The following is a 27,935-nucleotide window of genomic DNA, read 5'->3' as shown; positions in this document are numbered from 1 at the left end:
TTCTTTTTTCTTGTCCAGGACTTCCAAGAGACAGCATGGGCTCAGTGTAAATAGTTATGTTGGGAACCGCCAGGGAATCAGGTGTGGAAAGTCACCGCGGCTCAAGGTCTGTATAGAAGAGACTGAGGTGGCCAGGAGCTGGACAGGGAGACCAGTTCAGCTGGTAAGAGGTAGCGACAACTTGAGACTCTTGAAATGACAGGACTGGGTGATTCGTGTGGAATGTGCAAGGGTGAGGAGAAAGACGTCCAAGGAGCTGCGGGGGTTGGGGTGGGGTGGGGGGTAACTTTCCCACGTGGGAAGTTGGGGATGAGGCCATCCAGCCAGTAGCCAAAATTTCAGGCTTAGAAATGGGAGCGAGATGTCAGTTCTCTTCACTGAAGTCTTGCACATGGAAAACCCCAGCCCAGGAGGTGAAGAAAATGGAGGAGGGTGATCCAGGAGGTGGTGTAGTGGATAAAGCACCGGACTCTCAAGCATGAGGTCCCGAGTTCAATCCATCACAGTACCAGAATGACGTCTGCTTCTCCCCCCTTCCTCCGCCTGGCCCTCTCATTAATAAGTAAATAAATAAATTGAGGCGGTCCTGAAGGTTGGACAGTTGGGAAAGGTCGGGGAACCCCACTGTCAGCTGGGTGGGGCGCACGTGCTGGGACTCTCCCTGCGGTCCGCCTCCTGGGCGGGGCGGGGCGGGGCGGGGCCTCCGAGCTACCCGGAAGACAGAGGTCGGTCGGTGGGCGAGGTGTGGCGGCGCTGGATCCCCGGTTGGGTCTGGAGCTGTGGCCCACCGGATGGGGCGGGGGCAGGGACAGAGGAACGCCCCAATGGCCGGGCTCACGGCGCTCAGCGCTGCGGTGGGGGTGCTGCTGGCATCTCTGCTCCTGCTGCGGCAAGAGGACGTGGGGCAGGGTGCTGACGCTAGGTGACCCCTCCACACAGGGCGCCCAGCTGGACCCCCATGTCCTCTGGGGGAGGGGAGCGAGTCTAGGAATCCCCTCTACGTAGGGCGCCCAGCTGGACCCGTGTCCTCTGGGAAGGGAGCTGAGTCTAGGTGTCTCCTCCACGTATGGACCCCCATGTCCGCTCGGGGAGGAGGGTGGGGCCCTGGCTGCCACAGGAGACTGAATCCTGCGGGGGCCAACAGTGTGTACCACCTGGGCAGGTGCTGCCCCAGCTTGTGGAGGTGCGGGCTGGCTCCGGTCCAGGAAGACCTGGGGCTCCCCGCCCCTGCAGGTGACTCAGCGCTCTCCCGTGGGCCCAGAGTGGAGCAGTAACCTGTGCAGAATAGCAGTGGCTTGGTCCAGGACGTAAACAGCCCATGTTCCCCTGGGTAAGCGGAGCTGTATCTCAGGTGTACCTCAGACCAGCACCTGCCGATCTTATTTCTGCAGCATGGCCGAGACAGGGGTGTTGCTAAAGCTGCGGGAAGACTTCAGATCACAGAACAAGTCGGTCTTCATCCTCGGCGCCACTGGGGAAACTGGCAAGGTGCTCTTAAAAGAAATCCTGGATCAGAGCCTGTTTTCCAGAGTCACGATCATTGGCCGGAGGAAGCTCACTTTCAGTGAGGAAGCTTATAAAAACGTGGTGGGTATTTGAGCTGGGACGGCTCAAAGGTCCCTGCAGTGGTTCTGTGGGGCGAACATATTTCATGCCTAACATATTTCATTGCTGGCCTGCTGTTGGGATCTGCCAGAGGAAGGTTGTAGTCAAGATCCCTTGCTGGCTGGAAGCTGCGATCTGGAATGGTTGGCCAGGGCCGCCACTCCCTCGCCCAGTGTGGCCTTGGACAAAGTCCCTCTCAGTCTCTACCCGTGTAAGGCTGGACTTACATTGTAATGGGGTCTGGGTGATACAAGAACAGTTCACTGTCTTCCAGAGCTGGGTTTTAGAGACAATGCTGTAACTAGGCAGCTTTCTTCACCACTTTTGCTTGTTTTGCACCTGTCCACTCCACACTAATATCTAGCAGCTCTGAAAATGCTTTGCAGGATGGGCATGGCCTACACCAGTGAAGGAGGTGGAATTATTCACTTAAAAGAATTCCGGGGCTGGGGAGACAGTATCATGGTTCTGCAAAACTCTCCTGTTTGAGGCTCAGAAGTCCCAGGTTCAATCCCCAAAACCACCACTAGCCAGAGCTGAACAGGGCCCTGGTATCTCTCTCCCTGTCTCTCTGTATCTATTCCCTTGTATCTCTCTCATTACAATATGACAAAATATTTTCAATGCAAAGCAGTAAGTCAGCCAGCCTGATGTATGAGGTCCTCGGGCCTGTGCCTGCAGGCGGAGTGTTCCCGTCACTGTCACACTTTTTGTTACATAGTGACACCCCAGACTTCGGTCTGGTGACAGTGCCCTAAATATCTGAAGCCTATCAGTTTCTTGGATATTCTTTTTTCCACATATGCTGAATTAGCCATGGGCAGCAGCAAATTAAACTCTAGTGTGATTCCGAGAAGGTGGCTGCAGTCTCACAGACAGACCCGCTCAGGACCAAATGGTCTTTTACATACAAGATCTGGACTCCTGCAGGCTCTAGTTTAGCTTCTTGGGCCTATGTGCTTGGTCCCTCAGGACTTCTGCATTTAAAATAAAATGAATGCCTTTGCTCAGTCTTATGCAGGTGTCAAGTGGTCTTATATTTGACTTCATGGGGCATGTCAGACACTTCTGGTGAGTAGGAAATGGAGACTGAGTTGTTTGATAGTTGAGTTTTAAGTTTCACAAGAACTTTCAGAGGGTAGATGGAAGATTCTTAAATTTCAGTGTGCGTGAGACTTGTCAGGGGTACTTAAGAATGCAGGTTCTGATTCAGAGTACTAGCCTAAGACTCAAGGAGAGTCTTTTATCAAACACGCATGTCCACTCCCACCCCCACTGACTCAGATGCAGGCGATTCATGGGTTAGATGGAGAGAAAAATTAGTATTCAGTCTTGACTGCTCCCCTTAAAATCTGAGGCATATAATAAATGACTTGGCCAAAATGTCTTTGAGATTCTAAACAACACTCCCTGTACTCCCATATACCTCATGGGTATCCCTTCTGATAAGATAAAAAGAGGGGACTTTCATTTTTCTAGGAAGCAGATTGTAATTGAGTCTAACTTTCAAGATCTGGATCAGCCCCAATCCAGTTATGTGCACTGTAGGCATCTGAGGGCCTTGTTGATTTTGAATTCAGATCAGCCACCCTTTGGGCTGGAGTATGTGAGTTTGCACTATGTATATTAAGGTGGCAGACGCTGTGATCTGCCGCAGCTCTTTAAATCCTGCCGAGAATTTGTTTCATAACATCCGTTATATACAGCTCTGTGTTTTCTTCTGCCTAGATTCAAGAAGTGGTGGATTTTGAAAAACTGGATGACTATGCTTCTGCCTTCCAAGGTCACGATGTTGGGTTCTGTTGCCTGGGGACCACCAGGAGCAAAGCTGGGGCGGTAAGGAGCAAACTGGCCCTCTCAGGGTTTTGTTTGTTTTCTAGCCAGAAATGTCCAAGGCTTCTTTCTTGCTTACTCTCTGTCTTTACATAAGTACCACATACATGCAGTGATTAAGGGTAAATAAGTTTTTATCATTTAAGATTCCACATATTTCCTAACCTTTGCTGGAATTTGAGTAGTCCTGACCAGTTCACCTTTCCTTCAAGGTGATCCTTGAGTTCAAATGTCTGTACTGGACATAATCACAACTTTTCACGTGATCTAGTATCTGCAGGCATTATTGTCATTCTGTCCTTCAAGGCAAACCATTATGTCTGAGTAAAACTAACTGGCATTCATGCAGTTAGGTTTGCTTTAAAAGTAAACTTTTAAACTTGGAGTGTTCTCTCTTACTTGAGTGATTTGCTTTGAACTATTTTCGTGCCAAGCTTTAAGCCTCAGGGATAGAGCATTAGAACAGAAACAGGACTCAGCCAGCCTCCAGTCGTGACTCAGCCTCCAGCAGTGATTCAGCCTCACTGGTGATTCAGCAGTGACTTAACTGGCGCAGAACTTTTCAAATGCACAGTTCATTTTCTTTTTAATGGTGTCCTAAATTGCATTGGTCTCTGCCCAGAAACCATAGTTTACTACATAGTTAGAAGTCAAAACTTACTACGCAGATCCCAGGCAAGTATTAATAGATCTTAATTAATTTCTTCCCATTTTATCCCTCTGACAGAATTACTTGCTGAGGCTAAATGTTTCTATTAACCATTCAGTATCTACCATAGGAGCTTCTGTAGTTTGATAAGCAGACCCTTGCAGCAGAATCAGTTAGGGAGCACGTGGTTGAGAACTGTTTAATTATACCAATCAAGGCTGTGTGCTCAGCTGTATTTTTCTGGGCCCTGTGATAAAGCAAACCTGAAATTAGTTTGCGTTCAGTAGGATGTACTTCTTGTCTGTTTATTATCAAAAAACACAGAGATAGGGAGTCGGGCGGTGGCCCAGTGGGTTAAGCGCACGTGGCACAAAGCGCAGGGACTGGCGTAAGGATCCCGGTTCGAGCCCCCGGCTCCCCACCTGCAGGGGAGTCGCTTCACGGGCAGTGAAGCAGGTCTGCAGGTGTCTATCTTTCTCTCCCCTCTCTCTCTGTCTTCCCCTCCTCTCTCCATTTCTCTCTGTCCTATCCAACAACAAAGCAACGTCAACAATGGCAATAATAACCGCAACAAGGCTGCAACAACTAGGGCAACAAAAAGGGGGAAAAAATGGCCTCCAGGAGTGGTGGATTCATGGTGCAATAACCCTGGAGGGAAAAAAAAAACACAGAGATAAAAGCAACACTCTGACATGAGGGGTCATCGAACTCAGGGTCTCTTGCACTCCTAGAGAGCCACCTTTTCTACAGTGCTACCCTGTCCGCCTTGGAGCATAGCTGGGTTTGGAATTTAGGCGAGATAGGGCCATCTCATTGCTGTTCAGCAGCTAGTACACTTCTCACTGTCAAAGCAGTCTGCCCTCTAAAAGCACCGGAGACTTGTTGTAGTACATTGCAGGCTGCACTATCTCAAACGCCAAGCTGACTGTAGCAGTGACTCAGCAAAACAGAAACAAACTGCATTCAACATAGAGCAGTTGATTTTCACGACATAAGGCAAATTCACTAAAAGGGACTTCAGGGAAAAGCCTAAATTGTTTTGTTGCTTTTAAACTCTGTAATGCAATTTTAGTGAGAGAGTATTGAGTATCTTTACTATTCAGAATTCTTTTCTGATCAAATTGGTTCCCCTTCCAAATACTATTCAATTTCTTGTGTTCCTCAAAATCAGTTTGAAAAGGCTAAATTAATGATTGAGCAAGATAAAAAAAAAACTTAGATAATTTAAGAGGATAGTGACCAACTAAGCTAGTATTCCTTCAGAAAGCCTTTTTAAAATTAATGACTAATTTAGATTGGGCGTGACATTAAGTTGGGGATTATAATAATGTGATGGCAATTCACAAGTAGCTGAGTAACAGTTACCATGTGATAGGATGGTTTCCCGGCACCTGGCATTTTGGGTCAGCAGCCTTCTCTGTATAAAGAGTTCACTAGAGGGTAGGGAAGATAGCATAATGGTTATTCAAACAAATGCATGTCTCATATTCCAGGGTCTCAAGTTCAGTCCCCCACACTACCATAAGCCAGAGCTAAGTGAGCAGTACTCTGGTTAAAAAAAAAAAATCCCTATATTGTTCCTCAGATGAACACTGCAAAGCTGGTAGCAAGCTTACTGTCACTTTAGCTGTTCTGTAACTGAGACATCCCCTGTCTTGGCTTAGTAATCTGAGTTTCTGCTAGAGAAGCTTCAAGAAACTCAGGGGCTTTGAGTTAGTGTTGAAATTACCTGGGTAGCTAGCTCACTTCCCTGTGATCAGGACTGTCATAACAAGCTTTGTAATCAGGGTAACTTAAACAGAAGTTTATTGTTTTAGATTTCTGGAGGCTGAATGTCTTGATCTAGGAGTTGACAGGAATGGTTCTTCCTTAATGTTTGAGGAAAGAAACTTTTCTAGGCTTCTCTACATGACTTGTAGGTGGCTGCCTTTTCCCTGCCTCTTTTTACATCCCCCCCTTTTTTTTCTATATGCCTGGGGACTCCATGAAGACACTAATTGTTACATTAAGGACTACTCTGCTGCCTGCTTTGACATGTGTATGACCCGGATTAGAGCGGAGCCCTCACCACATTGAAGGAGGCTTCTGTGTGGTGATGCCCATCCCCAGTTCCCCACCCCCCCATTTCTGTCTGTCTCTGAAAAACTTGCCTCAGAACAAAGAAGAAGGAGGTGGAGATGGAGAAGATGGGGAGGAGGAAGGGTAACAACATGATCACATCTTGACTGATTGTGTGTGCAGTGACTCAGTTTCCAAGGAATATCACATTCTGTGACCTTGAAAGTTAGGAAATAAGTTAGGAAAGTTAGGAAATAGGTGTTGTTGGAGGTGGCCAGGCAGAGGAGACAGTACAGCCCATGATAGTGAATCCGCCCAGGTTTCTGTTATGGATGAGTCCTCTAGCTTTCTTCAGGTGTTTGGGAAACTATGTACTGTGTCATTAGCAGATTTGATACTAATCTTCCTTTTCACATTCATAGGCCATAGTTGTTTCATCAATACAGTGACTTCCTTTTTTCTAAAAAAAAAAAAAAAACAAAAAAAAACATTTATTTATTTATTTTCCCTTTTGTTGTCCTTGTTGTTTTTCATTGTTGTTATAGTTATTGTTGTTGTTATTGATGTCATCATTGTTAGACAGGACAGAGAGAAATGGAGAGAGGAGGGGAAGACAGAAAGGGAGAGAGAGAGAGAGAGACACCTTCAGACCTGCTTCACTGCCTATGAAGCGACGCCACCGCAGGTAAGGAGCCGGGGGCTCGAACTGGGATCCTTTCGCTGGTCCTTGCACTTTGCATCATGTGTGCTTAACTCGCTGCACTACCGCCCAACTCTCAGTACAGTGACTTTCTAACTTGTCCCTAGAGCAGGTCTACTAGGTCCTCGAGCAGGTCTACTGAGTAAGAAAATCTGGTTGAAAACCTGGAATCTATGTTTTTAGCTGGATTTCCTTGTGAGACTGTGATGCAGACACGTCCTCTTTTATTGTTGGACCTGCTTTCAGGAGACACTGCATGTTTCCACCCTCCTGCTTGTCTCTCAGCTGCCACTCTACTCCCAGATGGCCTGCACCTGGTTTTTGAGAGTCACGTGTGCTACAGTGAAAGCTGAAATACCTTTGAGAAAACAGCTCTACACTGGTCTATAGAGCAAAGCAAAAGTACACTCCTGTCATGTCTTATTTATAGTAAGAGAAGGGTTTGGTTAGAAGTGAGGTAGCACGAGGTGGTTTCACCCCCCCCCCCCCCCCCCCCGTCTAGTAGGCATAAGCACCATCATTTCAGGGTCTTGAATTCTACTGAGTGAACAATGTTGTGAGTGCTGCCATTGTAACATCTATAAGGCTGTGTAGAGACATGGCTTCTGATTTGAATGTGACACTCTTTCAGTCCAAAGAAATTGCAAGCCTACAAAATGTGGAACTAACATAGCTTGCCAATTTTGTTCAGTGTATGTGTTAAGGGGCCTGGCAAGATAATTCACCTAGGAAGGTGCCTACTCTGCCACAGATACAACTCAGGTTCCAGCCCAACCCCTGCTGCACTGGGGGAAGTTTGGTGCTATGGTGCTTATGCCTCCTTCTCTGTGTCTGTCTCTGTCTCTCTTTCTCTGAAAGAGATAGGTCCAGATCAGGAAAACAGCAGTGTCAATAAATAAGTAGAGGAAAATACTATGTCGTGGCATGTGAAAATAGAAGAGATGCCCATTGTAGTGCCCACAAATAGTTATTGGGACGCAGCTGTTTTCATCACTGTATGATCTCTGCGTCTGCAGTATGTTGGTAGAGCTTTACAACTATTGGCCATCTCCTCCTTTACCAGAGAAGTTTGCCAACCCCTATTAGGATCTTCCCTTTCTTGTTGGACGACAAGGAGGTACTGCGGGAGGCGGTGAGTAACAGATGGCTCATGGGGCCCAGAGCACAGATTCTTGTTACAAAGGTCTGGTACCTGGGTGTGCAATGAACATCTGCAAGCCACCGTACTCTAGTCTGTCCTGAGAGGGAAGTGAATAACAAAGTCCTTTCACCTATACAAAGTTAAAACTTTAACAATGCAAGGAAAAGAATAGCCTAGGTGGGAGGTTTTTGTGAGAACACAGAAATTAACTTTGAATTGAAATTTCAGTATGTGATTAGCTTTATTTTTCTATCTAGAATTCTCCCTTTATCTAAGATCTTACTTTGGCCTCCCACTAACCAGAGATGCCTTCAAGGACACAAGCCACTTGGTGTTTGTTGGCATCCCTGTCCCGATCTAATTTATCGAGTTGGATTAAAAAGTGAACAAAGAAGAATGACTTTAGGGTAGAAATACAATCGAGACCCTTTACATGATAAGTCCTCCTTGCTTGGAAAAGAATCATCTTGATCCTGAACTTTTATAGCACACTTGCCTGTCTTCTCAGCCTATTCGTAGGAACAAGTTTTTCATGAGCCAGAGTACACCCCCCCCCCATTTTCAGGCATTAGCAAAGAAGAGTAGAAGAAATACTTAGCAGATTTATTTATTTATTTATTTATTTATTTATTTATTTATTTATTTTTGGCCTCCAGGGTCCTTGCTGGGACTTGGTGCCTGCACTACAAATCTACTGCTCCTGGAGGCTATTTTTTCCCTTTTGTTGCCCTTGTTTATTATTGTTGTTGTTGCCATTGCTGTCATTGTTGTTGGATAGGACAGAGAGAAATTGAGAGAGGATGGGAAGATAGAGATGGGGAGAGAAAGATAGACACCTGCAAACCTGCTTCACCACTTGTGAAGTGACCCTCCTGCAGGTGAGGAGCTGGGGGCTCGAACTGGGATCCTTAAGCTGGTCCTTGCACTTCGTGCCATGTGCGCTTAACCCACTGCGCTACCGCCTAGCCCCAGCAGATTTAAATTTTAAAAAGACTTAAAAATAACTAGTTGGTTCCCACCTGCAGGGGAGTCATTTCACAAGCAGTGAAGCAGATCTATAGGGGTCTATCTTTCTCTCCCTCTCTCTGTCTTCTCTCCATTTCTCTTTGTCCTATCCAACAACAATGATAACAACAACAACAACAATAACTACAACAGTAAAACAAGCGCAACAAAAAGGAATAAATAAATAAATATTAAAAAAAAATAACTAGCTTGGGAGTTGGGCAGTAGTGCAGTGGCTTAAGCGCAGGTGGTGCAAAGTGCAAGGACTGGCACAAGGATCCCGATTTGAGCCCCCGGCTCCCCACCTGCAGGGGAGTCGCTTCACAGGAGGTGAAGCAGGTCTTCAGGTGTCTGTCTTTCTCTCCACCTCTCTGTCTTCCCCTTCTCTCTCCATTTCTCTCTGTCCTATCCAACAACGACAACAACAATAATAATTACAACAATAAAACAACAAGAGCAGCAAAAGGGAATAACTAAATATGAAAAAAATAAATAAAAAATAACAGTAGTTGGATAATTTGCCTGCTCTGATGTTAGGGGAGTCTGAGGATATTCCTGCTGAGTCATGTCACAGAGCTGTTAGGAAAGGAAATGATACACTTCATTTCTTTTTTCTAGGTGGAGCTCTGACTCCTATAGAATAAGCCAGCTGTGGAACTTTACAGACACAATGGCATGATTGGCTTAATGAAATCAGAAGCATCTCGTCCTCTGCTGTTTGGTTTTCCTAGCACTGTCTTTCTGAGATATGGAGTATGTTATATTAGCTAACTTACTTATTTTTAATTTTCTTTTTTTAACATTTTTATTAGTGGTTTAATAATGATTTTCAAAATTATGAGTCAATGGGGGTATAATTTCACACCATTCTCACCACCAAAGTTCTGTGTCCCCATTCCTTCCACTGCCAAAATTCAATCAGTTTACAAATTAGAAACATTAAATGGTTAAACTAAAGGAATATATACTCAGAACTGAAATCTAGGCAATTAATGAACTTGAGACATATCCAATCTATTTTCCCTCTGACATGTTGAATAAATAGTGATTTATAAGATTATAAATTAATAGGAGTATAGTTTAGTACTGTTCCCACTACCGAAGGTCTGTCTCCCCACCCCAACCCTCTGAGAATCCACCCTCCACCCAGAGTCCTTTACTTTGGTGCAATACTCCAAATCCAGCCCAAGTTCTGCTTTGTGTTTCCCTTTCTGTCCTATTTCTGAACTTCTGACTATGAGGAGATCATCCCATTTTCATCCTTCTCTCTTTCTCTCTGGCTGATCTCATTTAACATGAACCCTTCAAGCTCCATCCAAGATGAGGTAAAGAAGGTGAATTATTATTTTTAATAGCTGAGTAGTATTCCATTGTGTATATAGACCACAGCTTTCTCAGTCACTCATCTGCTGTTGGACACCTAAGTTGTATCCAGGTTTTGGCTATTACAAGTTGTGCTTCTGTGAACACAGGTGCACACAGATCTTTTTGGATGAGTGTGTTTGACTCCTTGGGACCTATCCCCAGGAGAGGGATTGCAGGGTCAGAGGGTAGGTCCATTTCTAGCCTTGTGAGAGTTCTCCAGACCGCTCTCCACAGGGGACGGACCCACTGACATTCCCACCAGCAGTGCAGGAGGCTCCTTTGCCTCTCTAACCTCTCCAGCACTTGTCATTGCTGTCCTTTCTGATGTGCGATATTCTCACAGGGGTGAAGTGGTATCTCTTTGCTGTTTTTATTTGCATTTCTCTGACAGTGCTTGGAGCATTTTTTCCATATGTCTGTTGGCCTTTTGGATCTCTTCTTTGGTGAATATTCTGTTTATATCCTCTCCTGAGGTTTGGATGGGGTTATTTGTGGTTTTTGCTATTGTTATTGTTGCTGAGTTTGATGAGCTCTATTTATTTTGGTTATTATTAGCCTTTTGTCCAATGTATGGCATGGAAAGATCTCCTCCCATTTACTTGGTGAGAAGTTTTTTTTGTTTGGGTGGTGGTTTCTTTTGCTGTGCAAAAGCTTTTCAAACTGATGTAGTTCCATGGGTTTATTTTTGTTATTGTCTTCCTTGCAATTTGGTTTGTATCACTGAAGATGTTTATGAAATTTAGATGAAAAGAGTTCCACAAATATTTTCCTCTTAAGTATTTGATAGTTTCTGGTCTAATATCCAAGTCCTTGATCCACATGGAATTTATTTTTGTGTCTGGTGAAATGGAGTGGTAGTTTCATTCTCCTGCATGTTTCAACCCAGTTTCCCCAACACCACTTGTTGAGGAGACTCTCCTTTCTTATAGTTTAGGCCCCCTTGTCAAAAATTAGATGGCTATAGGTGTGGAAGCTTATTTTTAATTTTCTCTATTGATGCAAGATTGGTTTATACCATGTAGGCTTTAGGTGGGCAGCACTGTTTTTTGACATTTGCTTTCACTTTTTAAAAATTTGACTGTTAGAAATTCCCCAAAAAAGAGTTTCAATAAAATGATTTTTAAAAAATATTTATTTATTCCCTTTTGTTGCCCTTCTTGTTTTATTGTTGTAGTTATTATTGTTGTTGTCGTTGTTAGATAGGACAGAGAGAAATGGAGAGAGGAGGGGAAGACAGAGGGGGAGAGAAAGCAAAATTATTTAAAAGATAGCTCTGTTGTATCTATAAATGGAATCTCTCTCACTCTGAATAAAACTGGTATGTGTTGACATCTTCGAGTTAGTCTCCAAGACTCACATTGTTAGTTTGATTTCTAAGTCCTTGAAAGCCATTGACCCCTTTGCTTTTGAGTTCCATTCACCAGCGAAAAGGCCAGGCATCAGGGTGGGGTAAGTGAAATTCAGAATTTAGTCAGCTTGAAAAAATGCGTATTTAAAATCAGCTTGGGAGCTCAGGGGATTTGTGAAGTTGTTTGGGATTAACAGCCATCGATTGCTAATAAACAGTATTTGGCTTTGTGCAGAGAACAGCGATGGAGAAAGGTATGGACACCTTGTCAGTGGGGCCCATTGAGCAGAGGTGATGGCTAAGTGTGGGGGTCTCTGGGGCAGTGTGGGTGCTCATCCTTCAAGGGCGGTTGGCAGTTGCTGGTCAGGCCAGTGAAAAGAAGGACGCCAGAGTCTGATGGCTGGGGTGGTATTGATGTGCCTTCGCTGACTAATCAGATTGAAAAAGTCCCATGGTATTTATGTCACTTTAATTTTCCTCAAACAATTGGAGATGACAGTGCTCTATTAAGGAGAGGGTGATCCAGAACTAAAGCCAAATAAATTAGGGTTTCAGTTTAATCAAATTATCCTTTTACTGATCCTGGATTAAGTGAGAGACAGCGTTGGTCTAGAAGCTTGTGATTGGCTGAATTACTCCCTTATTTTCAAAGGAACAGATGAAAGTATAAGCATTTTAACAGAGACAACTCTCATAATCCTAGTGAGGACAAAACAGTAACAACACAAAGTATTTCACTAGTCGCATATGGAATTTGAAGTCCAAGGATGGCTGAAAGGGAGTTCGGGGAAGAAACAGATGTGGGAGAGAAATTGGGAGTTTTAGGATTTTCCTATGTAGTCTGGGTTGTTCTTCTTGGTATACTTTAAGCACGTCTAAAATCTCAGTTCAGAGAATGGCTCTAAGAAAAGCTGCCTTCCTCTTTAAGTATGTGCTTGGTATTGAACTTGGTTTACTTCATAGTTTAAAAAACAACCTGGGTTTGAATCTGTGCAGAACTGCTCAGGGGGTCTGCTGTTAGGCTTGAATGTCAAAGGACACAACACAGCGGGACCTGGTGAGGACTCACGGGTTATGTCACCTGCAGTAAGGCAGGAAAATAACAGTGTTGACAGGTGATGCAGGTATGGTCTGAAAGAAATGCAGTGGGTGGTGAGAGAGGGTGAAGGAGGCTGTGGAGTAGCGAGATGCTCTCCACTCCATCTGGGAGCGGCTCACAGGGGCTGTTCTGTTGATGAGGTGATGGAATTTTGTACTTACAAAATGTTTACTCAAGTACTTTTTAAAGATTTATTTATTAGAAAGGTAGGAGGAGAGACAGAAAGAACCAGACATCACTCTGGGATCAAACTCAGGACCTCATGCTTGAGAGTCTAACGCTTTGTCCACTGCACCACTTCCTGGACCACCTTAAGGTATTTTTTAAAAAATATTTATTTATTTCCTTTTGTTGCCTTATTGTTGTTGTTACTGATGTCATCGTTGTTGGATTGGACAGAGAGAAATGGATAGAGGAGGGGAAGACAGAGAGGGGGAGAGAAAGACAGACATCTGCAGACCTGCTTCACCTCCTGTGAAGCGACTCCCCTGCAGGTGGGGAGCCAGGGGCTCGAACAGGCATCCTTCCGCCAGTCCTTGTGCTTTGTGCCACATGTGCTTACCCCACTGCGCTACCGCTCAACTCCCCTTAAGGTATTTTTTATGAGAGAGAGGAAGAAGGAGTGGGAGAGGAGAGGGAGAGAGAGAGACCGAGACCACAGTATTTCTCTGGCACATATGATGCCAGGGGTTGAGTCCAAGCCTCACACATGTGAGCCTTGAGCTACCTCCCTGACTGTCTACTTTTATGATCTACTGTGATGCATAATAAATAAAATGGGGCGGGGCAGTGGCATACCCAGTTAAGCACACATGTCACCTTGCACAAGGACCCACTCCATACCTGCAGGGGGGATGCTTCATAAGTGGTGAAGCAGGACTGCAGGTGTTTACTTTTCTCTCTCTCTCCTTCCCATCAATTTCTCTCAGTTCTATCAAAACAAAATAGAAAGAAGAAAAAAAAAAAAAGGAAAAATGGCTGCCATGGGTTCACAGGATAGGAGGGGTACAACTTCACACAATTCCCACCACCAGAACTCTGTATCCCATCCCCTCCCCTGATAGCTTTCCTGTTCTTTACCCCTCTGGGAGTATGGACCCAGGGTCATCATGGGGTGCAGAAGGTGGAAGGTTTCGCTTCTGTAATTGCTTCCCCGCTGAGTATGGGTGTTGACAGGTCAATCCATACTCCCAGCCTGTCTCTCTTTCCCTAATGGGGTGGGGTTCTGGGGAAGCGGGACTCCAGGGCACATTGGTGGGGCTGTCTGTCCAGGGAAGTCCAGTTGGCCTCATGTTAGCATCTGGGACCTGGTGGCTGAAAAACAAGGTATTTTAAACATAGTTGATCTTGCTGTTTCTTTTGCTTTTTGCAGATCTGTTTTGGGGTCTGTGCTTCCATGTCTTCGGCCTTGTTTTTTCACTGTGGTCTAGCCTTGCTGCTCAAGCCAGTTCATCCATCCTGAAGACCATACTTGGAGCCTTTCCCAGGGTCTGGGTTTGACATTCATGTATCACTTAGAGACCTGTCTGTTCCTGCCTCCTAGACTGCCAGCACACTGAGTAGTCAACTTCAAGATGGACTCACCACTCTTCAGAATAACTCACTTCCTTTTCCCCCTGCAGGAAGGATTTGTTCGTGTTGACCGTGACTATGTGTTCAAGTCTGCAGAAATGGCAAAAGCAGGAGGATGCAAACATTTCAACTTGCTGTCCTCTAAAGGAGCTGATAAGTCAAGCAGCTTTTTATATCTGCAAGTTAAGGTTTGTGCACCTTCCCGTCTCTCACATACTTTGGAGACTCCTAGCTAACTTAATTGGCAGAACTAAGCGATGTAAAATGCTAAACACAAAATCCACAAAAATACACTATACTTTGACTTTTTATAGCTGTAGGAACTGTTTTGATCATTTTTTGGCGAGAGTAAACAGTATATATCAACTCTGGTGAGCATGCAGCTCTTCAAATTATTGGTGTTAATTTATATTTCTAAAAGGTTATTTTTTAAAAATAATATTAAAATAGCATTTTGAACCAAATGAAAACTAGAGAGCCATCAGTGAAATTAAAAGTAGTTATTCATGTCATAAAATCTTCAATCACTTACCTCTAGGGTCATTGCTAAGATATTAGAGAGAACTGGAGTTCAGGATCCAATATAATCTACAGTCATGTGACAGACCTCAGAGACATTAAGTAGCAGGTTTAGGGACTGATAACTACAAAGATGTAACGTGTGTGTGTGTGTGTGTGTGTGTGTGTGTGTGTGTGTGTGTGTGTGTGTTTCCTACTGAGATCCCGTGTGTGCCTGGTGTTGAAGTAGGAATGCTGAATGCTTACTCAGGAGAAGATCACAAGAGCCTCTTTCCCCAGTGCACTTACTATGTGATAGTATTACCTTCCTTTGTCAGTCTTGATGCAACTGTTAGTTTAATAGTTAAAAGGTTAGAAAGTTCTGGTACTCAAAATACTTGTGGGTGGGGGAGACAGCATAATGGTTATGTAAAAAGACTGTTATGCCTGAGGCTCTAGAAGTGCCAGGTTCTATCCCCTGCACCACCCACCAAAAAGCAGAGCTGAGCAGTACTCTGCTGCTCTCTCTCTCTCACCAACACCCCACTCAAATGAAGCAATATATATATATAGGTATATATTAAAATTTTTACTTATATATTTATTATTTATTGGAAGGGACAGAAAGAAATTGAGAGGTCAGGGGGAGATAGAGAGGGAAAGAGACAGAGAGACACCTGCAGTCCTGCTTCACCACTTGTGAAGCTTCCCCCACTGCAGGTGGGGACTGGGAGGCTTGAACCTGGATCCTTGCACATTGTAACATGTGCACTCAACCAGGTGCGTCACCACCTGTCCCCCACAAATAAAGTATATTTTTAAAGTATATATACTTGTGGTTTCTGAGACAGGTTATCAAATAAGATTTTGACTCACATTGGCATGGTACACAATTGTACATTTTAGACAAGAAAATACAGGTATTATCTTCATTTAGTTTTTAACTCAAGTTCACTGAATTTGATTTGTACTGCTGCAATAGGAAAGAATAAATTAGGTTAAAAAGACAGAAATGGCCCATCTTAGAATGAACAGAGCATCACTGCTTCTAGAATTTGAAAAGGTGATTTCTCCTACCTTACCCTTCAACCACTCTGTAGCTTTCATCTTCTGTATGTCTCATGTCTTTGGCAGCTGAGTGCTGTGAGGCCGGTGTGGCTCAGAGCCCAACATATGATACCAGTTCACGTTCTCTGCTTTTAGTTTCTATGGACTTTAGTATCCTCATCTGTTAAATAGAGGAATAGAGTATTTTCATTCTTGTTGTTTTGTTTACTAGAACACTGCTCAGCTCTGGCTTGTGAGGGTTCAGGAGATTGAACCTGGGACTTTGGAGCCTCAGGCAGGAGCAGAGTGTACATAACCGTTATGCTATCTTCTCCCACCCAAGTATTTTCTAGAGTAGATGGTATTTTGTTATTGAGTATGCTCAGTCCTTCCGGTACTTATAATCTGTTTTGTGGTAGGATTCCCAGAGCCAGCCCAAAGTTAGCAACACACTTAAAGGTGTCTGCGTTAAGTGTCTAGTCATTCTCATGTCTCTGATTTATTACAGCACAGAGATGCGAGACTGTCAGTAAAGGGGAAAGATCTGTGGGCAAAAGTCCAAAGGCATTAGATGGAAGCTTCCAAGAGTCCTGCCAGTGCATCTGACCAGGACATACATTACTTCCTCTGGCAGCGAATATCCTCGCCTAGAGACACTTGCAAGGACTTAAGGGTTTTTGTACGCTTTCATTTTTTCCAGTTGCCTCCAGAGTTATCACTGGGGCTCAGTGCTGGCATCACAAATCCACTGCTCCTGGCAGCCATTCCCCCCCTTTTTTTCCTTCTATTTTTATTTGATAGGACAGAGAGAAGTTGAGAGGGGAGGAGGAGATAGAGAGAAAGACCTGTGTCACCACTTGTGAAGCTTCTCCCCTGCAGGTGGGGAGCAGGGGCTTGAGCATGGTAATGTGTGTGTACTGAACCAGGTGCACCACCACCATCTGGCCCCAAGGAGTTCAGGGAAGAAGAATGGTGTCAATCATGTAGAATCATGTAGGTACATTTATTGATTTATTTTTACCAGAGCATTGCTCGGCTCTAACTTAATGGTGGTGTGAGGATTGAACCTGGGACTCTGGAGCCTCTGACATTAGAGTCTGTTTGCACAACCATTGTGCTATCTTCCCCACCCACACTTATTTATTTATTAAATATTTATTTATTCCCTCTTGTTGCCCTTGTTTTTATTATTGTTGTTGTTGGACAAGACAGAGAGAAATGGAGAGAGGAGGGGAAGACAGAGAGGAGGAACAAAGACACCTGCAAACCTGCTTCACTGCCTGTGAAGCAACTCCCCTGCAGGTGGGGAGCCGAGGGCTTGAACCGGGGACCTTACGCCGGTCCTTGCGTTTTGCGCCGGTCCTTGCGTTTTGTGCCACCTGCGCTTAACCCACTGCGCTACCACCCCACTCCCCACATTTATTTATTTTTATACTTTTTTTTAAAACCAGAGAACTGATCAGCTCTGGCTTATGGTGGTGCTGGGGAGATTAAACCTGGGACCTTGCAGCCTCAGGCAAGAGAGTCTGTTTGCATAACCATTATGCTGTCTCTACCACCTGAGTTTTCTTTTCAGGAAAGATGTCGGGAATGATGCATCATGTTTTGTCTGGCAAATTAAATTTAAAACCTTATTTCTTGAAATTCAGTGGGTGCTGAAGAAGTGACTGGTACTGTAGTTCATGGGTCTTCCAGGCCACTGGGACTGCTTTTCATTTGAAAATAATCTCTGAAACCAAACAAAACAAAAAGCTGTTACTGTCTACCAGTCTGCAACATTAGTCTGAACTAATGGGATGTCTTTTTAAAAATCAATTTCTAACATGCTAAACATACCCACCTCTCTGGGTATGTTTTACTATTAGTCACATGAGAGGCTGAATTGGCTCTACCCCTATTCATTCATTCATTCATTCATTCATTCATTCAGTACATCTTTTCTTACTCCTAAATAATGAGACTGAATGATCTCTTCCTTATTTTTTCCATACTTTGGAATCTAAAGTTCTAGACAGGGACATTCATATTTATTGAAATATACTCAAGCAAATTATCTTTAAAATCCCAAATTATTCCCTCAAACATTATGATAAATTGGTGTTTGAAATTAAATATGGAATGAATTGTTAACAGGGAGAAGTGGAATCCAAGGTTGAAGAATTAAACTTTGATCGCTACACGATATTTAGACCGGGGTGAGTATTCATACGGCCCACAAGTACATCACTGCTGGTTATTCCCTAGAAGGTGGTTTTTCAGGGGGTGGGCAGTGGTGCGCCCTCTAAGTGCACATCTCACCATGTGCAAGGACCTGGGTTTCAGCCCCCACCCCCACTTGCAGGTGGGATGCTTCACAAGTGGTGAAGCAGGTCTGTAGGTGTCTTTCTCTCTCCCTCTCTATCTCCCCCATCCCTCTCAATTTCTTTCTGTCCTGTCAAATAAAATAGAAAGGAAAAAATGGAAGTGAATTTGTCATAGTACAGGCAAGAAACAAACAAAAAAAACCAAGAAAACAAAATAGTTTTTCATTTGAAGGGACTGACAATAAGATGTCTAAGATGTAAAAAGAAATAGGTTATAGGATGGTTTGTATCTTTGAAAGACCATGTTTTGACTTTGAAGGAGGTTTCATAATAGTCTAGAAATTGCTGGGTGGTTTTGTTGCCTTCATTTTAGAAACCTTTCTAGTGCACAGGATAAAACATTCTGCCCACTGTATTCGTCTGTTTGGAATATCAGAGCAGACTACTACTACAGGTAGGGAGACTTACAAGAACAGAAATTAATGTCCTCATAGTTCTGCAGGCTAGAAGTCTAAGATCACAGACCACTAGGTTGGTGTCTAGGAAGACTTCTTTTTCTGGTTTGCAGGTGGCCACTTTCTCTCTTGATCACATTGCATTTCTTCTGTGTACCTTTGGAGAGTGAAAGATATGTGATATCGCCCCTCCCCCCTTTCCCCACAGTGTCAGGGAATGAATTGACAGCCTTGCATGTACACCATCTTGTGGAATTGCCTTATTTTTTCATTCCTTTTTTTTTTTTTAAGAGAGGAAGGAAGTAGATAAGGAGAGACAAAGAGAAGAGAGACACCACAGTACCATTCCACCATCCGTGGAACTACTCCAGTTCCATTCATGGTGCTCCTCTGTCCTACCATGGCTTGAACCCAGGCTCTTGTACATTGTAAGCTGTGTGCTTTGCTGGGTTAACTGTCTCCTGGCCTGTCTTCATCTGTAAGGACACCAATCTTTATCAGTTTCGGTCCTACACCCTATTTCCCCACCAGGGTTATCGCTGGCACTCAGAGCATGCACATCTCAGCCATTCCCAGCAGCCATCTTTTTTTTTGTTGTTGTTGTTTGTTAGAGGGTGAGAGAGTTGGGGGAGGGCAGGAAGGGGGAGAAGGAGAGACACCTGCAAGCACTGCTTCTCCATTCTCAAGCATCTTCCCTGCAAGTAGGGAGTAAGGCAGGGACTTGAACCCTAGTCTTCAAACATGGTACCCTGCACTCTCCCAGTTCATCACCGCCCAGCTCCAGGTCCCCACTTTTATGAACGAGTTTAGTTGCAGTTCTCTCTCTCTGAAGGTCCTGTCTTTACATCCGGTCACCTTGGAGCTTAGGGGCCCCGGCATGAATTGTGGTGAGCAGCTAGTCCCTAACAGCCTCTGTGGTCTGAATGCAGTTTACCATCTCTTCCTCTCCTCTCTCTCCTTAGAGTTCTGCTATGTGATAGGGAAGAATCTCGACCAGCTGAATGGTTGACTAGGAAATTCTTTGGCTCCTTACCAGAGTCTTGGGCCAGTGGGCATTCTGTACCAGTGGTGAGCTTGGTGAGAGCCATGTTGAACAACACTGTGAAACCAAGTGACCAGAAGAAGGAACTGCTGGATAACAAGGCCATCCACAACCTGGGGAGAGCCAGAGGCTCCTCGGCCCAGGGCCACACTGAGAAAGGCGCGTGAATATCCGTGTTCACCGCCTAGTTATGCTCTCAGGGCCGAGACATGGAGTGCTGTCATGATCCTAATAAAAGACCATCTATCTGCTCACCATCAGTGGCTCAGAGAACATGTGTATAGCTAAACTTATATATACATAAATTTAGTTTACCCAAGGGCCTTTCCAAAAACAGATTCATTGTTTTCACCTCAAATCTTCTGAGTCAGAATTTTTGGGTGAGGCACAGAAATCTTGTTTTCCCAGAAGCAAATGGCCTGCCTTACCAAAAGTGGCGAGTTTTACAGAAGCACAAAGTTAGCAGTATTCCTACTCTAGGTCTGGTAAATTTTTTAACCATTCTATTGTTCTGGTGCCTGACTACCATCCGGGTTGGTTTCAGAACTATGCTAGAAATTTCTTGATTATATCTGTACCCATTTTTAATCCTCACAGTGAGGCGACAGAAGTAGGAGTCAGGGCTGGGGAGACAGCATAATGCGAAGAGACTTTCATGCCCGAAGCTCCCAAATCCCAGGTTCGAGGTCAGCACCCACCATCCAGAGCCAGAGTTGAGCAATGCTCTGGTCTCTTGGTGTCTCTCCCTCTCTCCCTCCCTATTTCACATTAAAATAAATACAACTGAAAAATGCTTAAGAGAACAAGTCTGCTAAAACCATACACGAGTAGAATGGGCTTGTTCAACCACGTGGGCTCTTGCATGGCCCTCTCTGCAAGCAGCCAGGACTGCAGAGCCCAGAAGCCAGACAATTCCAGGCTCTTGCCTGCATGCGCCCTTGCCTGCCACCAGAGGGCGCCAGCTGCGGCCCGACGCGTCTCCACTGCGGCTACTCTTCCCAGAGCTCGCTCGGCGTTCATTGCGTTCGCCCTGCGGAGGCGAGGGCGGGGCTCAGGCGCTGACTCCACCTACCCTCGTCCACGTGACCGAAGCCCGCGGCCTCTAGAGCGGAAGCGCTGACCACCGAGCGCGCGCTCCCGCGTTTCTAAACTCCCGCGAAGTTCGTGAGTCTCTCGCCTTCCGGCCCCATCGCCGCGCTTGCGCTACGCGGCCGCGTCCCGTCCCGTCCCGTCCCGCCGCAGGCTCACGGGTTCCAGGGCGCGCCGGCCATGTGCTCCTTGGCGTCGGCCCTCACGGGTGGGTGCCGCAGGCCCTTGGGCGCCCAGCTCTTCCCGCGGGGTCCGGGGCCCTCGGGGATGGGACTCGGGCGGGGGGACCCTCACCTACCCGCTAACAGTGCTCGTGTCAGGCCGCCGGGGCGCCGCGGACGGGGAGCCGCCGGAGCTGGGCTCGGACAGCGGGGACGACGCCTGGGAGGACGACGACGGCGAAGCTGGAGCCGCCCTCGACCTGCGCCACACGCCCTGCTTGTTCTGCCACAGGTGCGGCCGGAACCGGGGCCCGACTGTCCGTCTGTCTGTCCGCGGGAGCCGCGTGGGGGGGGGGGGGGGACCGGGGGGGGATTCTAGGGTGCAGGTCCACGCCTCGCCACCACCAAGTCTCTGTCCCCTCTCTCTCTCTCTCTCTCTCTCTCTCCCCCCGTTATTTAGTGAGGGACACAGAGAAAGACCGAATCCCTGCTCAGCTCCGGCTTCCGGTGGTGCTGGGGCTTGAACCTGGGACCACAGCACCGTGGGCAGGAGAGTCATTTGCAGAACCGCTGTGCTGTCTACAGCCCCATTTGTTTTCCTCCCCTTTTTTTTTTTTTTTTTTTGCGTTTTTTGTTTTTGCTTTTTCTTAGTTGGGAATCAGAGTGGAGACCAGTAGTGGGGGCGTGTGTGTCCAGCGCGAAATCCATGTTGAGACTGATTTCCCTGGTGATGCTTCCCTGAAACTGACTTGACTTTCCAGGCTGTTTACGTCCGCCGAGGAGACCTTTTCGCACTGTAAATGTGAGCATCGCTTCAGCATTGGGGACATGGTCCATAAACACGGTGAGCGCTTCCCGACCTTGTCGAGCACCAGCCTTTTCCTTGCGGCCTGTCCAGCGCTGCGTCGCGACCGACACGTGTAAAATCTCAGGAGCTTGCAGCCCCCCAGCACTGCGCCGAGCGAGCATGCAGCTTGTTGACACCAGCAGCGTTAATGAATCGTTCTTCTAGATAATACTCCGCTTCAAATTCGTATGAGTGGGAGCTGGGCGGCAGCGCAAAGGTGCAAAGCGCAGGGACCGGCATAAGGATCCCGGTTCGAGCCCCCGGCGCCCCACTTGCAGGGGAGTCGCTTCACAGGCGGTGAAGCAGGTCTGCAGGTGTCTGTCTTTCTCTCCTCCTCTCTGTCTTCCCCTCCTGTCTTCATTTCTCTCTGTCCTATCCAACAACAGCTATGACAACAATAACAACTACAACAAGTACAACTGTTAATGAGTACAGAAGGGAAAAAATGGTCTCCAGGAGCAGTGGGTTTGTAGTGCAGGTGCTGAGCCCCAGCAATAACCCTGGAGGCAAAAATAAATAAATACATAAATAAGTGAAACAACACTGGTATGGGTGAGCCAGCAGGCTAATTCACCGGGAAAGGTGGCTGCTTTCCTGTCCTGTGTCCCAGGCTTTACAAAGCTCAGCCCCCACTGCCCTGGGTGTGGCCACATTGTCGTCTCCCACCCTTCTGGCCACTTTTTTTTTTTTTAATAGGACAGAAATTGACCACTTGTGAACCGTTTGTGAAGAGTCCCTCCTGATGTAGAGTGGGGGTCAAACCCACGTCTTTGTGCATGGTGCTGTATGCTCCAGCGCGCACCCCCCAACCCCCTTGTCTGAAAAAGTCACCAGGAATGGTGGTCTCTGGCTACTGTATATAAAAAAAAAAAGCTTGGGACCAGGCCATGGTGCACCCAGTAGAGCATGTTATAGTACAGAAAACTGGGTTCAAGTCCACCCCCCCCCCCATCTGCTGAAAGAAAACCTTAGGAGCAGCGCTGCAGGTGTTTACTCTCCCTCCATCTCCCATGTTTCAAAAAAAAGAAAAAGATTTTTAAAAATAAAATCAGTGTGGTCCGGGAGGTGGCGCAGTGATAAAACTTTGGACTCTCAAGCATGAGGTCCTGAGTTCGATCCCTGGCAGCACATGTGCCAGAGTGATGTCTGGTTCTTTCTCCTATCTTTCTCATAAATAAAAATCAAATCTTTAAATAAAATAAAATAAAATCAGTATTAAAATATGCTTGTGTTAACCGAAAAGTTATATATATAAAAAAAAAAAACCCTTGGCATTTGAAATTATGTTAGAATCAGGTAGGGCAAGGGTAGAAATAGACTTTGGAAAAAGGTAGTATATCATGAAAAAAAAAATCTTAGGGGGGTGGGGGAAATAGCATAATGGTTATTGCAGATACTTTTATGCCTGAGGGTTCCAATTCTCAGGTCCAATCCCCTGTACCACTGTAAGCTAGAGGTGAGTATTGCTTAAAATAGTCAGTTACCACCTCAGAGCATAGTATCACCTCTTTTTTCCTCTTCTGTTGGCCAGAATACCATTCAGTTAAATCTGAGCATCAAACCTGGGACCTTCAGTGATAGTCCTGTGTGCTATTGCTCTGTGTCCCTGTTCACTAAGAACTTTTAAGACAAGATTGCGTCTTGGTAAGAGGGAATAGAAAACATAGTGAGAAAGATGATGATACATCAGTGGTTCTGTTGGATCATGCACTTGAAATAAAGCCTTTCACTTTTTTTAAATGGATAGAGAAGGATTAGACTAATCCACTGCAATTTACTTGTTTTGCTCTCTGCATTACAAACTGCTAGAAAGAACATTATTGAAGAGTGGTAAATATTAGACAGATGTTAGATCTCAAATATGTGATATGTTTATAAATCATAAATTCAGGTACTTTTCAAAGATAATCATCTAGTCTCTTCATGTTTTAACATGCATTCTTTAGAGCTAACTTATCAGTAGAATCACTTAAATTTTCTGCCTTTTTACTAACCAAATAAGGATTTTTTTTCTTTTTTCATTTGATGGGACAGAAATTGAGAGGGGAGAAAGACTCTACAGACCTGTTTTCACCGCTCAGGAAGCATCCCCTTTTTGGGTGGGGAGCGGGGCCTTGAACCCAGGTCCTTGCTTATGGTGATATGTGTGCTTAATTGGGTGCACCACTGCCCAGCTTCCCCAAATAAGGATTTTTAATGTTATATGTAAATGTGAAACAGTTTATAGATTTCTCCTAACATTTCTTATGATAATAACCACATTGTTGGTAGTTTGTTTCCTATATTTCTTTTTGTAAAGATGAGAAGCAGATGATATGCTTCAGTATTTGACTTAGTATCATTTAATTCAGTGTAAAAACTAGTATGTTTTATATATCCTCATTAAATCTGATTTGTTAAGCCCCATAAAATAGGGTGCTTGACTGACATCAACTGCCATTTATTTGGTAAAATATGGAGTTCTTCTGATTTACGTTCTGACAAATGAGGTGCAGAATTCTAAAAATTCATTTCCCATTTTTTATAAAAGAATGTTAAAAATTTGGCATGGGGACCGTGTGGTGGCACACCTGGTTGAGCTCAAGCAGTACTGTGCACAAGGATCCAGGTTCAAGCACCCTCTCCTCACTGCAGGGGGGACACTTCACCAACAGTGAAGCAGGTTTGCTTGTGTGTCTCTCCCTCTGTGTCCCCTTCCCTTTCAGTTTCTGTCCTGTGGAAGGAAGAGAAGAAAGAAAAAAAAATGGCTGCTGGGAGCAGTGGATTCATAATGCTGGCACGAGACCCATCGATAACCCTGATGGAAATTAAAAAAATTTTTTGGCATGTATTTCACTTTCTGAACTGAAATGTTCGGAAGTATCAAAGTTACTATTTATTGGTCTTGATAACAAGTAAAAATACTAAAAAGAAGTCATTGTATAACAAGAAGTCCCTAGACAAGATAATCAGAGAGGATGCATATGCTGATTTTCAGTGAAGCATAAACTGATGTTAAAATGAGTTCATTGCTTTTATTTTTCTTCCATGTAGGACTTGAATTTTATGGATACATTAAACTAATAAATTTTATTAGACTTAAGGTAAGTTGGCAGCTTAAATTTTTGAAAATTTTGTTTGTTTCTAATAGTTACAAGATTGTAAGATTATAGGGTATTACCACACCCACCACGAAAGATCTGTATACCTGCCCTCCCACCTCCCAATGTAACCATTATAGTTCTCACAGAGTCTTAGAAACTGTTTACTGGCTTCTGTTCTATTATTTACAAGTTCATGTGTATCAGTTCTTTAGAGCCTACATGACTGAAACTATCTAGTTTGTCTTTTATTTTGCTAAGCATAATCGCCTCCAGTTCCATCATTCTGTCCCAAAGGACACACGTCTTTTTTCTTAATGTGGAGTAGTAGTCCATGGAGTATACATACCATAATTTCTTTAGCCAATCATCTGTTGATGGGTCTTTAGGCTGCTCCTACTTTGGCTGTCGTGAACGATGTAGCTCTGAACACAGGGTTGCATGTGTCCCTTCAAATTAGTGTTTAAATATCCTTTGGGTAAATGCCTAGGATAGGTGTTGCTGGGTCATAAGGTAGTTCCATTTTTATTTGTTGGTCTCTCCATACAGTCTTCCAACAATCTAGCAGAGTCCTTTTTTCTCTGCAGTCTCTCCAACACCTGTCATTTTGTCTTGTTGATGTAGTTCATTCTGTGACATGTGAGATGGAATCTTAGTGTAGTTGTAATTTGCATTTCTCTAATGATAAGTGTATTGAAGCATTTTTTAAAATATTCCCTTTTGTTGCCCTTGTTTTATTGTTGTAGTTATTGTTGTGAAACATTTCTTCATATGTCTGTGGGCCATGTGTGTCACTTTAGTAAACAGTCTCTAGAAAACAGTCTCAGGTCCTGGAGCATGAAGGGGGAAGAGAAGGGACTAGGCTAGGCAAGTGTTACACAGAAAACGGAAAAATGTTACAGATCTACCAACAATATTTTTTAAGTGGTCCAGGAGGTGGCATAGTGACTCTCAAGCATTGGACTCTCAAGCATGAGGTCCCGAGTTCAATCCTTGGCAGCACATATACCAGAGTGCTACCTAGTTCTCTCCTATCTTTCTCATTAATAAGTTGCCGGGAGCCAGTCCCGGTCACAGTTAACTAGGGTACATCCTGAAGGGGGGGGAGTCAGCGATGAAGAAGTAGTGAGACACATCAGCTGCTTCAAGTGCAGGAGAGAGGCGTCTCTGCCCCTGTCTACAGAGGTTTATTATTTAAACAGTTTTCACAGGAATACAGATGACATCATGCAAGATTATTTTTATTAACAATAAAAATAACTCCAGACATTATTATCATTATAGACATTATTATTATAGGCAAGTTTTTCCTTGAAAGTTTCTTTAGTCTTGAGACAGTCTACCCTCCCCTAAGTTTTTAACCATCTGTGTAGCCTTGATGTGGTCAAAATAACTTCAAACATTATTCCCTTTGTTTCAACTGTCTGTGTTGGGTAGCATATCTTTTCTGGAGCTCAGTCTAATAGCCTTTCCTCTTAACCCATTCCTGAATGGGTCTAAGTAACACTTTCCTAATATCTAGCAAACTGTCTACCTAAAGAAATCTGCTGTAAAGTAAGCACACACCGTGAGGGCTGTCTTCTACTTAACCTTTGAGTATATGAGAGTTCACTAACTTTTGCCCATTAACCCTTGCATAGCTATTTAACTACACAACCTCTATCTACCATAGATACCTGTAAGTAAAGGCAGGGGTCTGTGGGTGAGGGGAAACAATAGAGCCTTTTTATAATTAGGAGAAGACCACAGTCTGTCACTCACACTATAAGCCACCCGTAATTCTGGCTTCTGGTCTGATTCCAGCTGATTGAGAAGCTATAGTGGTGATAAGTAGCTCCTTTTCTGAAAGCCTTTCAATGGGTATAGCAGCTTCTGCTTCTAGGCCATTTTAGTCTTGTCACACTGCCATAATTACTGTCACAATGTACTTCCCCTGGGGATCTTTCTGTAGTCCCCAGGTAATATTTGTGTATTTGCAGTATAGCCAATAAGTCCTCAAGTTATCAGTGTACTTAAAAACAAATAGGTTCGGTTTAGTCTAGAACTTCCCGCTCTACAGTAGGTTCCAGTCTGTTCAGACTTTGGCAACAGACGTGACGTCACCTCCGCCATTACACAGAAAAGATGAAAAGTTTCAGTTCAGTCCTGGCTTGCTTGGACTTTGTCTGACAGCAGCCGTGATGTTGCCTCCACCAATAAATAAAAGCTTTAAAAAAAAAATTGGGGATTTATCCTATTAGGAAAATCATGGACTTTAGGTACTAGTGTAACATACAGCAAGGAACTCAAACATTTTATAGTCACCTAATAAGCACATCAGCATTATATGAGAAAGAATTTCATTGCACATAAAGGAAAGTACTGATACAGTATTTCTGGACAGTCAGTAGTAGTTCCTAGTGTGATTTCAAGTACTTTGGTTCTTTTTATTTTACCTTCTCAAATACTTCGTTCCCCTATCTTGTTCAAGTAAATGTTGATAGTACTACTTCCTGCCAGATCTAAACTATGTAAAAATATGCATTGAAACGAATTAAAGAATCAGCCAAATTATAGTTCAGTCATCCAGTGAATTTCATGAAATGACATGTGAATAAAGGTTTTTTTTTTTTTTTTTTTTTTTTTCCCTCCAGGGTTATTGCTGGGCTCGGTGCCTGCACCATGAATCCACTGCTCCTGGAGGCCATTTTTCCCCCTTTTTGTTGCCCTAGTTGTTGCAGCCTCGTTGCGGTTATTATTGCCATTGTTGACGTTGCTTTGTTGTTGGATAGGACAGAGAGAAATGGAGAGAGGAGGGGAAGACAGAGAGAGAGGGGAGAGAAAGACAGACACCTGCAGACCTGCTTCACCGCCCGTGAAGCGACTCCCCTGCAGGTGGGGAGCCGGGGGCTCGAACCGGGATCCTTACTCCGGTCCCTGCGCTTTGCGCCACGTGCGCTTAACCCGCTGCGCCACCGCCCGACTCCCATGAATAAAGGTTTTATAACTAGGGATTTTTCTATAATGTGGACATAATGCCCATTTTTGTTTTATTCTCT

At 44.5% G+C, this 27,935-nt stretch overlaps 2 protein-coding genes and 1 long non-coding RNA gene across 4 annotated transcripts in view; 2 read left to right on the top strand and 1 right to left on the bottom strand.

The window, feature by feature from the left end:
* LOC132533900 (uncharacterized) overlaps positions 1 to 27,935 on the bottom strand; it is a 187,820-nt gene that overhangs the window by 85,652 nt on the left and 74,233 nt on the right. The gene's annotated exons all lie outside the window — the stretch shown is intronic.
* Positions 616 to 19,977, top strand: HTATIP2 (HIV-1 Tat interactive protein 2). Of its 2 annotated transcripts, none has more exons than XM_016185102.2 (6): positions 616 to 725; positions 1,392 to 1,587; positions 3,334 to 3,441; positions 14,426 to 14,563; positions 18,054 to 18,115; positions 19,641 to 19,977. In XM_016185102.2, exons 2-6 carry the CDS (start codon positions 1,393 to 1,395, stop codon positions 19,885 to 19,887), a joined length of 750 nt encoding a protein of 249 aa, XP_016040588.1. In that variant the 5' UTR covers positions 616 to 725; position 1,392; the 3' UTR covers positions 19,888 to 19,977. The 2 variants fall into 2 exon arrangements, with proteins under 2 accessions (XP_016040588.1, XP_016040587.1); XM_016185101.2 differs by lacking the exon at positions 616 to 725 and adding an exon at positions 732 to 922.
* Positions 20,831 to 27,935, top strand: part of PRMT3 (protein arginine methyltransferase 3) — an 82,301-nt gene continuing 75,196 nt past the window's right edge. Inside the window, exons 1-4 of the mRNA XM_007515880.3 lie at positions 20,831 to 21,017; positions 21,130 to 21,262; positions 21,732 to 21,814; positions 24,851 to 24,900. Coding sequence (XP_007515942.1) covers positions 20,990 to 21,017; positions 21,130 to 21,262; positions 21,732 to 21,814; positions 24,851 to 24,900 — 294 coding nt within the window. The 5' untranslated portion in view covers positions 20,831 to 20,989. The remainder of the gene's footprint in view (positions 21,018 to 21,129; positions 21,263 to 21,731; positions 21,815 to 24,850; positions 24,901 to 27,935) is intronic.

This window comes from Erinaceus europaeus, chromosome 17 (genome assembly GCF_950295315.1).
Source record: "Erinaceus europaeus chromosome 17, mEriEur2.1, whole genome shotgun sequence".
NCBI classification, from domain to species: Eukaryota; Metazoa; Chordata; class Mammalia; order Eulipotyphla; family Erinaceidae; genus Erinaceus; species Erinaceus europaeus.
The sequence above is the reverse complement of the archived record's forward strand: the minus strand, read 5'-3'. Positions and strand labels throughout refer to the sequence as shown.

Coding starts and splice junctions, on each gene's coding strand:
- HTATIP2 (XM_016185101.2), top strand. CDS start 792: ATGGGGCGGGGGCAGGGACAGAGGAACGCCCCAATGGCCGGGCTCACG. Junction 923..1,391: donor GGGCAGGGTGCTGACGCTAG/GTGACCCCTCCA, acceptor TTATTTCTGCAG/CATGGCCGAGACAGGGGTGT. Junction 3,442..14,425: donor CCAGGAGCAAAGCTGGGGCG/GTAAGGAGCAAA, acceptor TTCCCCCTGCAG/GAAGGATTTGTTCGTGTTGA.